The 12,977-nt window shown below is 35.5% G+C and overlaps 2 protein-coding genes across 6 annotated transcripts; both read left to right on the top strand.

The window, feature by feature from the left end:
• Positions 1-3,573: 3,573 nt before the first annotated feature.
• Positions 3,574-7,881, top strand: LOC111436166. Of its 4 annotated transcripts, none has more exons than XM_023073875.1 (4): positions 3,574-3,847; positions 4,226-4,311; positions 4,456-6,145; positions 7,118-7,881. In XM_023073875.1, the coding sequence occupies exons 3-4, from the start codon at positions 4,550-4,552 to the stop codon at positions 7,505-7,507; spliced, it is 1,986 nt and encodes a 661-aa protein (XP_022929643.1). In that variant the 5' UTR covers positions 3,574-3,847; positions 4,226-4,311; positions 4,456-4,549; the 3' UTR covers positions 7,508-7,881. The 4 variants fall into 4 exon arrangements, with proteins under 4 accessions (XP_022929643.1, XP_022929642.1, XP_022929641.1 ...); XM_023073874.1 differs by having other exon boundaries at positions 4,223-4,311; XM_023073873.1 differs by having other exon boundaries at positions 4,226-6,145.
• A 753-nt stretch (positions 7,882-8,634) lies between these two features.
• LOC111436168 lies at positions 8,635-12,204 on the top strand. Of its 2 annotated transcripts, none has more exons than XM_023073876.1 (4): positions 8,635-8,921; positions 10,317-10,405; positions 10,847-11,879; positions 11,955-12,204. In XM_023073876.1, the coding sequence occupies exons 1-4, from the start codon at positions 8,838-8,840 to the stop codon at positions 12,033-12,035; spliced, it is 1,287 nt and encodes a 428-aa protein (XP_022929644.1). In that variant the 5' UTR covers positions 8,635-8,837; the 3' UTR covers positions 12,036-12,204. The 2 variants fall into 2 exon arrangements, with proteins under 2 accessions (XP_022929644.1, XP_022929645.1); XM_023073877.1 differs by having other exon boundaries at positions 10,865-11,879; positions 11,955-12,203.
• Positions 12,205-12,977: the final 773 nt, after the last annotated feature.

Genomic DNA, 12,977 nt, shown 5'->3' with positions numbered 1-12,977 from the left:
TCTAAAAAAAAAAAAAAAAAAGGGAGAAAAACTATTATGGGTTTATAATAAATAAATCAAATTATTAAATAAATGTGATTTTTTTAATTCTACACAAAAAAGAAAAGAAAACTAGTCGAGCCTCAATTGAGAGAAAAAATATTATGGGTTTATAATAAATAAATCAAATTATTAAATAAATGTGATTTTTTTAATTCTACACCAGAGCCTCAATTGGGAGAAAAAATATTATGGGTTTATAATAAATAAATTTTTTAATTCTACAAAAAAAAGAAAACTAGTCGAGCTGGGAGAAAAAATATTATGGGTTTGTAATAAATAAATCAAATTATTAAATAAATGTGATTTTTTTAATTCTACAAAAAAAAAAAAGAAAACTAGTCGAGCCTCAATTGAGAGAAAAAATATTATGGGTTTATGAGTTTATAATAAATAAATATATATTATTGTATTTCAAATTATTAAATAAATGTGATTTTTTTAATTCTACAAAAATAAAAAAAGGGTTTATAATAAATAAATATATATTATTGTATTTCAAATTATTAAATAAATGTGATTTTTTTAATTCTACAAAAATAAAAAAAGAAAACTAGTTTCAATTGGGAGAAAAAATATTATGGGTTTATAATAAAAAATATATATTATTGTATTTCAAATTATTAAATAAATGTGATTTTTTTAATTCTACAAAAATAAAAAATAAAAGTAGTGAAATATTTATTGTATGAATGTTTACGACCAATTTGAACATAACTCAGTGAATAAGATAACAAATATTATTTCAAATGCCAATCATCAAAAAAAGGTACAAAATTCATCATTCGAGGTCACATCTTAGTTATTAATGTCGTGATCGTAACGGGACAAAGAATTTGAGAAAATGACATCTTCACTTTGTCCCTACGCTAAAACCTAACCCTCCGAATATGTTCGTATGTTAATCAAGAATAATAACAATTTAATTTGGAAGAAAAATATTAAATTTGTTAATAAACCACATTTTAAAAGTTTAATTTACCCCAACTTAATCATACCATCAAATTTCTAATATTTAATAATTTTGTCTCAATAATTTTAAATTTATAACTATTTATTAAGTACAAAAAAAAATTATCAAAATTAAGCGTGTTTAGTAGAATAGGGGATAGGATAAACCTTGCCGTTGTCAGAGGGGGCTGATTGGAGGACTGCTGTAAGACAGGCTGACAGAATGTAGGCCTTGTGGCATGGGAAATGATGACATTGGTGGGCCTTTCAATAACATGGACATTAGCCTTACTAACGATTCAAGTCCACCGCTAATAGATGTTATCTTCTTTAGACTTTTCCTATCGAACTTTTCTTCAAAATTCTTAAAATGAGTCGGTTTTTATATTCTTATAAAGAATAAAGAATCTTTAGCATTAGATCAAAACGAGATTCATATTATTTAAACGTTGAAAAATACTTATTTAAACGTTTTAATTGTTCAGACACACTAAAAGAAAGGTGGATTAGAGGAAATATTACTTGTGTTGAGAGACATTTATCATGAAAGCGAACCAAACGATCAAGGTCAAGCAAACTCTGTTGGGAATGAATGTTTCATTCACGCAGTGAAAGTATTGGAATCGACTTGGATTTTATGTACATTTAAATGAAACGAAAAGGTTAAATAAATTTATTTTAAAAAATATGAAAAAAGTTTTGGCTGGGAGTCTTTAATCTACTTGTTCCATTTTCTCCCATGGTTGAATCTCTTTAACAAGGTCTTCGTCACTATGACTCGAACACAAAGTCAAGGTTTATGGGAGTCTCCTGAAAGCAAATTTCAATAGATTGGAGGAGAAGAGTTTAGAAATGTCACGAGCTGATATTTTTGAAATTTCGAATTTCGACCGTGACTAAAAAAGTCAAAGTGTGAAGGCCCGAAAAGGGAAAATAGAAAAAACAAAACTCTAGGCCGCTTAGCTATAAAGGACAAGAGCTTGAACTATACAGAAAGACGGTAAGAGTTGTAGCTCGAGAAGTAAATGTTGAACATAACTCTCTGTGGGAAACACTCGCACTCTTTATTAACACCAATCGAGAAGAGAATACAAGACACTCAGTAGAATACTATTACTTTTTATTGTTTATGGATTTCTTGGATGAATAACGTAGGTAGGGTGGAGGGGTACTGGAGTCTACTCATAAATCTAGACCTAACCAATCTGAATCTTTTTCCTAAAATATCTAAATCTATTTCTCCTAAAATCTAATAAATATACTGCGCTCGTACAATAATTGGGCTTGACTCTATTGGGCTAGTGATGATATTTCAACACTCCCCCTCACCACTAGTCCTCATTCGCTGCACCATGTTGAGCTGACAGCGAAAGCTCTCATGTTTGACACTATTCAGCCCTTTTGTAAACAAGTCTGCCACTTGGTCATCTGTCTTGATCGGCTGCATCTCGACTTCTTTCTTTAGGACCTTGTCTCTAATGAAATAGTAGTGCACCTCCACATGCTTTGTTCTAGCATAAAACACCGAATTTTCTGCTAGGCGCATCGCAGATTGATTGTTGCAATGAAGTGATATTGGATACTCAATTTTCTGGTGCCAATCTTCCATCAAAAGTTTTAAGCATGTATTTTTCTGAGCTGCTCCAGATGCTGCTCTGTACTCTGTTTCTCTAGTTGACAATGATACTGTTGGTTGTCTTTTGTTACACCAAAAAATTGTTCTCGAACGAAGCTTGAACACATACCTAGTGATTGATCTTCAGGTATTGTGGTCTCCTGCATAGTCGACATCACTATATCCCGCTAGCTTCCAGTCTTCGCTTCTTTTGTATAAACGATCGTAATTGATTATACCTTTGACATATCTCAAGGTCTGTCGAGCCGCATCCAAATGAGGCTTCTTCGGATTTTGCATATATTGATCAATGACTCCAACTTCGTCTTCGAATTTCTTCGGTTGGTACATGTAGAACTCTCTGTTTAACTCTCCCTGCAAGAAAGCATTATTCATATCCATCTGCCATAATTTCCAATCTTTATTTACCGTAAGTACTGGAGGAACTTGTACGATAATGATCTTTGCCACTGGACTAAACGTTTCATCGTAGTCTGTCCATATTCTTGAGAGAACCTTGAATCTATAGTCTGAGCTTTGTATCTCACGATTGATTCATCCGGGGTACGCATTATTTTGTAAGCCCACTTGCAAGAGATGAGTTTGGTATCTCTGGGTCTTGGCACTAATTCCCAAGTTTGATTTTGTTCTAGTGCTATAGTTTCTTCCTCCATCTGGGGTACGCATTCTTCATATGATTTGAAAATGCAAGACCTCATTCATATTGTATGTCACGAACACGGAGTACTTCCCAAGTATATTTTGTATGGACCTGACATCATCTGCTCTTTTCCTTTTGTTGGTTTCTAATAGCATGAGCGTAAGCCAGTTTATAATCAGGCCTAGGAGGTGCGTAGTGGGTTCATGTGCAGATGTGTGAATCATGCAATTTTACTTAGACTTAGTGGCATATTCGTAAAATCGAGAGAATATAAAGGTCAACTGTGTAACCATCTCTCTGAAAGCAGGANGGGGGGGGGGGGGGGGGGGGGGGGGATCTGAGCTAGAGGGGAATCGCTTTGCGCACCAAAACGTAGTACTTGTTAACATAAATGGCGAAGAAGGTCCGGACCCAAACTCTCTCTCTCAGATCCAAATCGTCCGATTCATTCGCTTTCTTTAGGTTTGTTTCGTTTACCCATGAGCTTACGGAGCTCAATCCGATGGAGAGGAGAGAGATAGCCACGCAACCACACTGACCACCCCACACTCATCCGCCTCCAATTTCCCGATTTTCTTGCGGTCTGTTTTCTTCTTCTTCTTCTTCTTACTTTACTTTACTGCTCTTGCTTTCTCCTTTAATTTCTTCACATATTTCCAGGGAGAATTGTGTTTTTTCTTCTTTGTTTGTTTGATTGTTTGTTGCGGAAGTCGATGTGGAAGATTGTGGAACTGTTTTGCTCTCTTTTCTGTTGTTTTTTTGCTTTTTGGTTCGGAGATTTTGAATGGAACTCGGTGTTGGTGCCAATTTGTTTGTTGTTCTGTTGAGTTTTGGTGGAGTGTTTTTTAATCCTGTTTTTTGATAATGAAATGTTTGTCAATCGAATTGAAGCTTGTATTGTATCTTGCTCATCAAACGAATGGATTTCGTTTTGTGATTGCTTCACTGTGTCGCAGTAGGCAGCAGAGTTCGAGATCAGGCTGTTTGAGTGGTATCTTTCCGTTCAGTTCGCTGCTAAAATGGTCGAGATTTGAGGACGACGAAGGTATGTGACCAATCTGATTTTAGGTTCTTTCTGTTGTCTAGCTACGGGCAGAGGAGATTCTCAGAGAATTTGTAGCTGGAAAATGCCTAATGTCTGCTGGTTTTTGAGTTAAGTTCTAGAAATTGCTTGTGCATCTCGAGCTAGGAACTAGCTCGACATCTGAATTTGAGTTTCTCCCAAGAATGAGAGCAGTGGTTATTTAGGAATCAAAGTTAGTGATATTCAAGAGCCGAACATCATGGAAGATTTTTCGAAATACTCGCATAGTCCAGCTCATCTAGCTGTTATTCGTCGAGATTATGCCTCTCTCCAGTGCATTGTTGCATCCCTACCTAGGCTAGCGAAGGCTGGTGAGGTTAATACTGAAGAGGAATCTCTTTCTGCTGAGCTCCAAGCTGATGCTGTTTCTGCTGCAATTGATCGCCGTGATGTTCCTGGTCGGGAGACCCCTCTTCACCTTGCAGTACGGCTTCGAGACCCGATTTCAGCTGAAATTTTGATGGGAGCCGGTGCTGATTGGAGCCTTCAGAATGATTATGGTTGGAATGCTCTCCAGGAAGCAGTCTGTACAAGAGAAGAAACAATAGCGATGATAATTGCTAGACACTACCAGCCTCTGGCTTGGGCAAAATGGTGTCGTAGGCTTCCTCGTATTATTGCTTCTGCTGCCCGAATTCGTGAATTTTACATGGAGATAACTTTTCATTTCGAGAGTTCTGTTATTCCTTTTATTGGACGAATCGCCCCATCAGATACTTATCGCATTTGGAAGCGTGGTTCTAATCTCCGAGCTGATATGACCCTTGCTGGTTTCGATGGTTTTCGAATTCAGCGTTCTGATCAAACATTTCTCTTTCTAGGTGAGGGTTATAGTTCAGAGGATGGTAATGTGAAGCTATCTCCAGGTTCATTGATTGTTCTTGCTCATAAGGAGAAGGAAATTACAAATGCTTTAGAAGGAGCTGGTGTTCAACCAACGGAAGCAGAAGTTGCCCATGAAGTGACCCTTATGTCGCAGACAAATATGTATAGGCCAGGCATTGATGTTACTCAAGCAGAGCTTGTTCCCCATCTAAATTGGAGACGCCAGGAGAGGACTGAGATGGTCGGAAATTGGAAGGCGAAAATATATGATATGCCTCATGTGATGGTGAGTGTGAAGTCAAGGCGGGTACCTGGAGCTATGACCGATGAGGAGCTATTTGCTGGTGATGACGAAGAAAGGTTAGCCAATGGTGTTGAAAATGATGAGTTTGATGATGTATTGACTGCAGAAGAGAAAATGCAGTTGGATTCCGCGCTTCGAATGGGAAACTCTGATGATGTGGGTGAGGATGAGGAACATGTTGCCTGTGAAAGCCAAGAAAATGGTTCAGTAAGTTCATATACAAACTCTGACCCAAATGGTGCTAGTAAGGAGAAGAAGAGTTGGTTTGGTTGGAACAAGAAGAGTGGCAAGGGAAGTAACGATGATCCTGATGATCCAAAGATTTTGAAGAAAGTTTCAAAATCAGCTCCGGAAGGTGCCAATCAAAAAGTAGTTGATCATAAAAAATTAGGTTCTGAATTATCCACAGAAGATATGGGGGATGCAAAGAAGGGAAAAGATAAAAGCAATAAGAAGAAAAAGAAGAAAGGAATCACCAATGAATCTAAGCATGAAAGTGAGTATAAAAAGGGTTTAAGACCAGTCTTATGGTTGACACCAGATTTTACTTTAAAAACAGATGAGCTTCTGCCTGTTCTTGACATCCTAGCCAACAAGGTAAAAGCTATCAGGAGACTAAGAGAGCTTTTAACAACCAAACTGCCTCATGGCACATTTCCAGTGAAGGTAACTTAATTTAAGATTATCGTGCAAAGGTTTCAATTCCTCATCGCACGTATGTTTTTTTTATCATTTACTTTTATTGCTTTAATTCTCTATTATTCTGTGATGTGAACCACTCCATGAGATTATATGCTCCTTTATTCTTTACCCAAAGAGGTTCATTGCGTCGGGAAAATGTTAGGAATCCCACCGCTAGCCGATATTGTCCTCTTTGGGCTTTCCCTTTCGGGCTTTCCTTCAAGGTTTAAGGTTTTTAAAACGTGCCTGCTAGGGAGAGGTTTCCACCCCCTTATGAAGAATACTCTGTTCTCCTCCCAACCGATGTGGGATCTCACAATCCATCCCCCTTTAGGGCCCAACATCCTCGCTGGCACACCGCCTTGTGTCCATCCCTCTTTGGGGCTTAGTCTCCTCATTGGCACATCACCCAGTGTCAAGCTCGATACCATTTGTAACGACCCAAGCCCACCGCTAGCAGATATTATCCTCTTTGAACCTTCTTTTTCGAGCTTCCCCTCAAGATTTTTAAAACGTGTCTGCTAGGGAGAGGTTTCCACACCCTTATAAAGAATGCTTCGTTTTATCTTATAAGAAAAAAAAAAGAATGCTTTGTTTTCCTCCCCAACTGACGTGGGATCTGAAGGGTCTATTTTCTTTGAGATGTTTTTTTGAATTCCTGTAAAAAAAAAAAAGTAAAAAGTGTTAGCGTATCTTGTTGAGAGATTAAAAGTTAGCTTGGTTTATTAACTAAATGGAAAAACCCCCATTAATCTTATTTAAGTAACATCATTTCTTTCCTGTTCTTAATAAGTTCAGATCTGACCTTGTCATATGAAACTCCTAAAAACAAAAAAGGGTCAGCTCTTGACAACCACTACACACACACAAGGAAAAAATGTTCCCATCTTAATTCTTATGAACAAAATTGGATTCGTATTAAATAATAACAACAAATCAATATGCTTCATTCTGTAGGTTGCCATTCCCATTGTCCCAACTATTAGAGTACTTGTTACTTTCACAAAATTTGAGGAGCTTCATCCGGTTGAAGAATTTGCAACCCCACTGTCAAGTCCAGCACATTTCCAGGATGCCAAGTCCAAGGAATCAGAGGGATCCTCATCATCATCATCATGGATTTCATGGATGAAAGGAAGCCGAGGTGGGCAATCCAGCGACAGCGACAGCAATCGGTATAAAGATGAAATCGACCCATTTCACATACCATCCGATTACACATGGGTCGATGCCAATGAGAAGAAACGCCGCATGAAAGCAAAGAAAGCAAAGAACAAGAAGCCTAAGAAACAAGCTGCTAAGGGCGGAAATGGAGGAATTCAAATGAGTGAGAACGTAGAAGAGTAATCTTTTATAGGTGATTTCTGCAGCCTTGCCACTTTGAGATCCTCCTGCAACAGATCAAGGAGGTAAGCTTATCTCCTATTTGTATTTGTCTCTATTTTTCACATTGAAAGATCATATGAGCATAGAGGATCCACTGGTTTTAGCAGTCTCTTCTTCTTTTGTAGCTTATTTCCTATTTGATTTTCAATTATAGATTGGTTGTGCAAGTCAAAATTAGACCCCAATCTTTGTACCAGATCATCACCAAGTATAAATTTTACGTTTTCTTTGTTGTGAAAAAAAAAAAAAAAAAACCAAGACTCCTTAAGAGAAGCTCTTATTGACCCCTTGGCATGAATATAGTACTAGTCGCTTCATGTGTGTGTGCCGTAAAATTTCGAGAATGGGTGTTATCTGATACTTTTTGTTCAATATTTGAGTATCGAGAAAATGAGTGTTATCTAAGACTTTTTGTTCAATATTTGAGTATCGAGAAAATGGGTGTTATCTGATACTTTTTGTTTAATATTTGAGTATCGAGAAATTTTCTAGTACTGCGATGGTATGATAAGGAAACAACTTGCCTTGTTGTTTGACTTCCAAATTATTTTTCATGAAAAAAATATTTATAAATAAAATTTTAATACATGTTAAATATTTTTATATAAATAAATTTGAGATTTATTAAAAATACCTAAACTAAATTTAATTATTAATATATATATTTTTTGAATAATTTTCTTTCATGTTAATACACCAAAAACGAAACCACTCCCTAAATAATTTAAACGTTTGTTCTTCCCATTTTATCTATTTTTAAATAATTTAGACGTGTTACTAATAATTTCAGTAAAATTAGTCTAATTATATTCTATTTTAACTTTTGGAGCAATAAAAATGTATAAAAAAAAATAAATTTAATCTTACGTCAAAATATTAAATTTTGACGTAATGAATTATTGTAGTATGAATAATTGGACAAAATTTTAAATAACCCTATTTTAGAAACATGTGTATAGATTAAAATGGACGTTTTGAAAATAAAACCGTAATAAAATAAAATTAAAAAAAAAATTAGAGTAAAAAACAAACTATTAAAAAACTTTAGGATCAATGAATGAAACCCAAAAAAAACTCCCTAGAAAAGCCCTTTCCAACCCTCCCAACGGTCTTATTTCTCCATAGAGATTCATCAAAACCATCAATGGCCGTTTCATTTCCTCTTCCCTTTAAACCCAAACTCCACTCCCATTCAATCCAATCCTCTTCTTCTTCTTCTTCCTCTTTCATCCATTCTTCTTACTTTTTTATTATTTGATTTCCACTTTTCGCCTCTCTTCATCGCCTAATCATGCGCTGCTTTCGATCTTGTTTTGGTCGTTTGAAGCGCCGAAAACCGAGAAAGTCTGCCGTCGGAATTTCCCCTCCAAATCATGTAATCGCTTTTGAGTTGTTTTTTTTTTCTCTTTTTCTCATTCTGTGGAGTTTTTTTATTTATATTAAGAGGATATTTTGCGGTGATAATTAGTTAGAATATATCTCAGATATTTAGGGAGTTGTTAGTATAGATTTGATTAACCGTATATTTTATTTATTTACCAGATTTAGTTAGATATATATTTTTTCTATTTTTAGGTATTAGTTGATAGTTTGTATCCTATTTAAACGTGGTAAACATGAATGAAGATCATACTTTCGATCCCAATTCTATTTCTATTTCTCATTCTTAACATGGTATCAGAGCACCGATCTTGATATTCCTAATATCAAAGCACCGATCGTGGTATTCCTAATACCCCTTGGACTCTGAGTCCAAGGGGAGTATTAAACCTAAAGCCAAACCCTAACCAATCAGTGAAGTCTTTATCATCGTCAATCATCCAATATCAAGAATACGTTATAAGCATCTTCAAATTTCTCACCAAGCTCTAAGGTGACATATTCAAGATGTTCGTATTTTCTTTCATAGCCTCTCAAGTGATCCAAAGCACCGATCTTGGTGTCATTATCCACTAAAGCATTTGTGCATGCACCAACAAGTGATCAGGGAGGATATTCACTTGTTCCAAATCAAATTAAATGGACAAGTTATCAATCCTCGAGTCAATCATTGCGGTCTATTTCTGAGTCTTGCATCTTTCTTGAAAATTCAATAATTTCTTGAAAGTCTAAAAATGCAAACCGATCAAAGGCAGCCTATTTCTGAGTCTTGCATCTTTCTTGAAAATTCAATAATTTCTTGAAAGTCTAAAAATGCAAACCGATCAAAGGCAGCCTACTTCTGAGTCTTGCATCTTTCTTGAAAATTCAATAATTTCTTGAAAGTCTAAAAATGCAAACCAATTCAATAATTTCTTGAAAGTCTAAAAATGCAAACCAATCAAAGGCGGTCTATTTTTTGACAGATATTTTCATTACTGGGAAGACAAGAGTGAAAGACAACTTGGGTGTTATTGACCTACCGTAAAGACAAGTTAAAGACAAGTTGGAGGTGATTAACATACACTCTCCAACTTGAGGGGGAGTATTAAGAGGATATTTTGCGGTGATAATTAGTTAGAATATATCTCAGATATTTAGGGAGTTGTTAGTATAGATTTGATTAACCGTATATTTTATTTATTTACCAGATTTAGTTAGATATATATTTTTTCTATTTTTAGGTATTAGTTGATAGTTTGTATCCTATTTAAACGTGGTAAACATGAATGAAGATCATACTTTCGATCCCAATTCTATTTCTATTTCTCATTCTTAACAATTTATTTTGTTTTTGTTTCTTACTGATCGGTGTATTTGTTTTTCTATCTTTTGTCGAGTGTTTTTGTAGATTGTTAATGCTTCTGAAGGTGTTCGTGAATCGGAAAAAGCGAAGGAAGTGGCTAATGCTTCGTTGATTAACCTAAATAAGAATTGTCTGTAAGATTTTTGGAGATTCTTTTAGCATGTACTGAATTTTGTTGATTCTCTGTTTAGTTTCCATATCGATTTTGAGTTTGATTCTCCTTTGCACTTATGTATACTTTTTGTTCTTTGAGATTCGTTTTTTGTTCTTCGAATTTAGTTTCAGAGTACAGAAAGGTAAAGAAATGATCTGAAATCCAAGAATAATTTCAAGTTCTCTGTCTTGTTTGGAACTAGAGAGATTTAAAATTAATGAAATTAAGTTTTTCTATTGACTTATCAATAGAAAATTAAGGTTCGATATCAAATAAGTAGGTTATTTCCTAATTCTATGAAACCCTGCTCTTGCATGTGAGTTACAATATGATCAATTTCAAAAAGGATTTTCACCTCAATCATCATCCTTGTGTGTTCTTGGAGGAAAGTTTTTGGGGTGTGGTTCTAATTTTGTTGTAGATGTTCTTTAATAAACAGAGAAAAACGTGAAGAGCAGATTGATCTGCGTCACACAACTGAAAAAGTACACCCAATTGTTGAGAATGTAAAAGTGGTTCGTACTAAGAATGTTGAAAATAATTTGGATAAGATTAAGAAAAAGGAGAAGAGTGGAATGGAATATGATGAATCAAGAAGAAGCTCAACTATATCAAATGCATTTTCCTTACCTCTCAATCATAGGTATTCAAATTACCAAAACAGTGATGATGAAGAATATGTAGTAAATGGGGGCTGTTTAGATGAAAAAGAACGAAAACATGATGCTGGTGATGGGAATAGAAAAATTAAGTTATTAAGTAAGCAAGTATCTTCAGATTCTCTCTTTTCTTTGTCAATGGGATCAACAAGATACTTTCTTGCATCTGAAGCTGGAGAGAATGAGGTTTACAGTCCGGTTCCAAGCCGTTGTTCTAATATTCAACCTGACAATGCTTCATTGGACGAGAATGTTGATTTTGTTCGTAATCCAATTGAGAATGATACTCATTCGTTGAATGCTGCAAAAGTGATAGCACAACCTCCAGTTGATCATCCAGAAAAGGAGAATACTAATCATTTAGACAAAGATTCTGATGTTCTCATCAGTCCGGAACCTACTTTTTGTTCAATGAGAAAGTTGAAAGAAGACGGTAGCAATAGAAAGCACGTCGAGGGCAAGATTACGGTCAATACCAGCCTTTCAAACTGGTTGGTTGAATCTGAAACCACACCAAAATCCGTTGGTAATTCTAGCTCCATTGGAAACTCACCTATGTGGTCAAGTTCAGCCAGAAGCTATGAAGATAGGCCAATTTTAGGAGCATTGACTCTTGAAGAGCTTAGACAGTTCTCTGCATTTTCGACTCCGACGCGATATAGGAGTCGGAGTCCTGAGGAGATCCCCATCATAGGCACTGTTGGGAGGTACTGGAGTCATACAGAAGAGTATGCAGATTCCATTCCACGCTCCTCTTGTTCGGGATCGACGAAAACGAAGAAGAAAATCAGAGAGGTATTTTTGATATCCTTCCATATGTATCCATCTTCCAGTGGTGATATTAACTTGTTTGTTTGTTTGTGGTTTCAGGATGAGAGGGTCAACTGCAATTCTACCCCATTTCGAGAAAGGTTGGACACGGCTTTGGCATCAAACCCTCCCGAAGTTTAGTATGTCTCTTACTAGAACATTGTGTGTGTGTGATCTTGCTTTATATATACATACTGTCTTTTGTCATTTCAGTTTGTCTTGGAGAACTGAGACCTTTTTTTTAGATGTAAAAAGCTATTAGAAAAATAAGTACATAGTATATTTTGAAGAAGGCATGTCTGTGTGTACACCCATACCGAAAGTTTTTGTGGCAATTGTCCATCTATTATCATAAGGTCTTATTTCGAAGTGAGTTAGTTTTACTGATTGTGTGTCAACTCTCATCCGTTGGAGTAAATCTTATGAAGGCTCATACATATATATTACTCAGAATTGACCCTCAGATGTTATTTACTGAAAATTTTTAATACTCAACCTTTTTATTTTTATTCCGAGGGCAAAGACTTACAGTGGTCATGAATTTTGTCTGTTGGTTCGTCATATGTTATGCTTCTACATTGTTTTATTTATTCATGAATTTATAAGTTTTATTTAGGGAGATAAGTAATAGGTTTGTTTACTTTATTATGTCTTAAAGCCTGCCCTTTTCAAGGGGATCTCTAGATAATTGTTTTGCATTTTGGTCTTTTAAGTATTTATGCTTACATTCCCTTTTATGTTCTTTTTTTAGTTTTTAATTGAGAATGCGACGACCCGATTTTCGAGTCTTCGAAACTCGGACTGTGACCCAAAAGACTAAATTGAAAACAAACACAAAAAAAAGAGAAAAGAAGAGTAAAAGATAAAAGAACGAAAATCCAATAAAATTAAAATAAGAGGAGAAGAGTAATTTTCAAATGTTTAAAAAGAGGGTTCAAATTTACAAAATAAGACTATAAAGGAAATTTACAAAAGATTCCAAAAGACTGAAAAGGGACTGACACTCTGGAACCTACGAATAGCTCTCAAAAGCTCCTCTACCTCGACCAACAACCTACGAACACCTTAAAAAAAAAAAAAAAA

This window comes from Cucurbita moschata, unplaced genomic scaffold, assembly GCF_002738365.1.
Source record: "Cucurbita moschata cultivar Rifu unplaced genomic scaffold, Cmos_1.0 Cmo_Scf00052, whole genome shotgun sequence".
NCBI classification, from domain to species: Eukaryota; Viridiplantae; Streptophyta; class Magnoliopsida; order Cucurbitales; family Cucurbitaceae; genus Cucurbita; species Cucurbita moschata.
The sequence above is the reverse complement of the archived record's forward strand: the minus strand, read 5'-3'. Positions and strand labels throughout refer to the sequence as shown.

What these genes read in the sequence shown, in the direction of transcription:
- LOC111436166 (XM_023073875.1), top strand. Translation starts at nt 4,550, where the DNA reads ATGGAAGATTTTTCGAAATACTCGCATAGTCCAGCTCATCTAGCTGTT. An exon ending in ATGGCACATTTCCAGTGAAG is followed by an intron (nt 6,146 to 7,117) that starts GTAACTTAATTT and finishes TTCATTCTGTAG; the next exon opens with GTTGCCATTCCCATTGTCCC.
- LOC111436168 (XM_023073876.1), top strand. Translation starts at nt 8,838, where the DNA reads ATGCGCTGCTTTCGATCTTGTTTTGGTCGTTTGAAGCGCCGAAAACCG. An exon ending in GAATTTCCCCTCCAAATCAT is followed by an intron (nt 8,922 to 10,316) that starts GTAATCGCTTTT and finishes GTGTTTTTGTAG; the next exon opens with ATTGTTAATGCTTCTGAAGG. An exon ending in AACCTAAATAAGAATTGTCT is followed by an intron (nt 10,406 to 10,846) that starts GTAAGATTTTTG and finishes ATTTTGTTGTAG; the next exon opens with ATGTTCTTTAATAAACAGAG.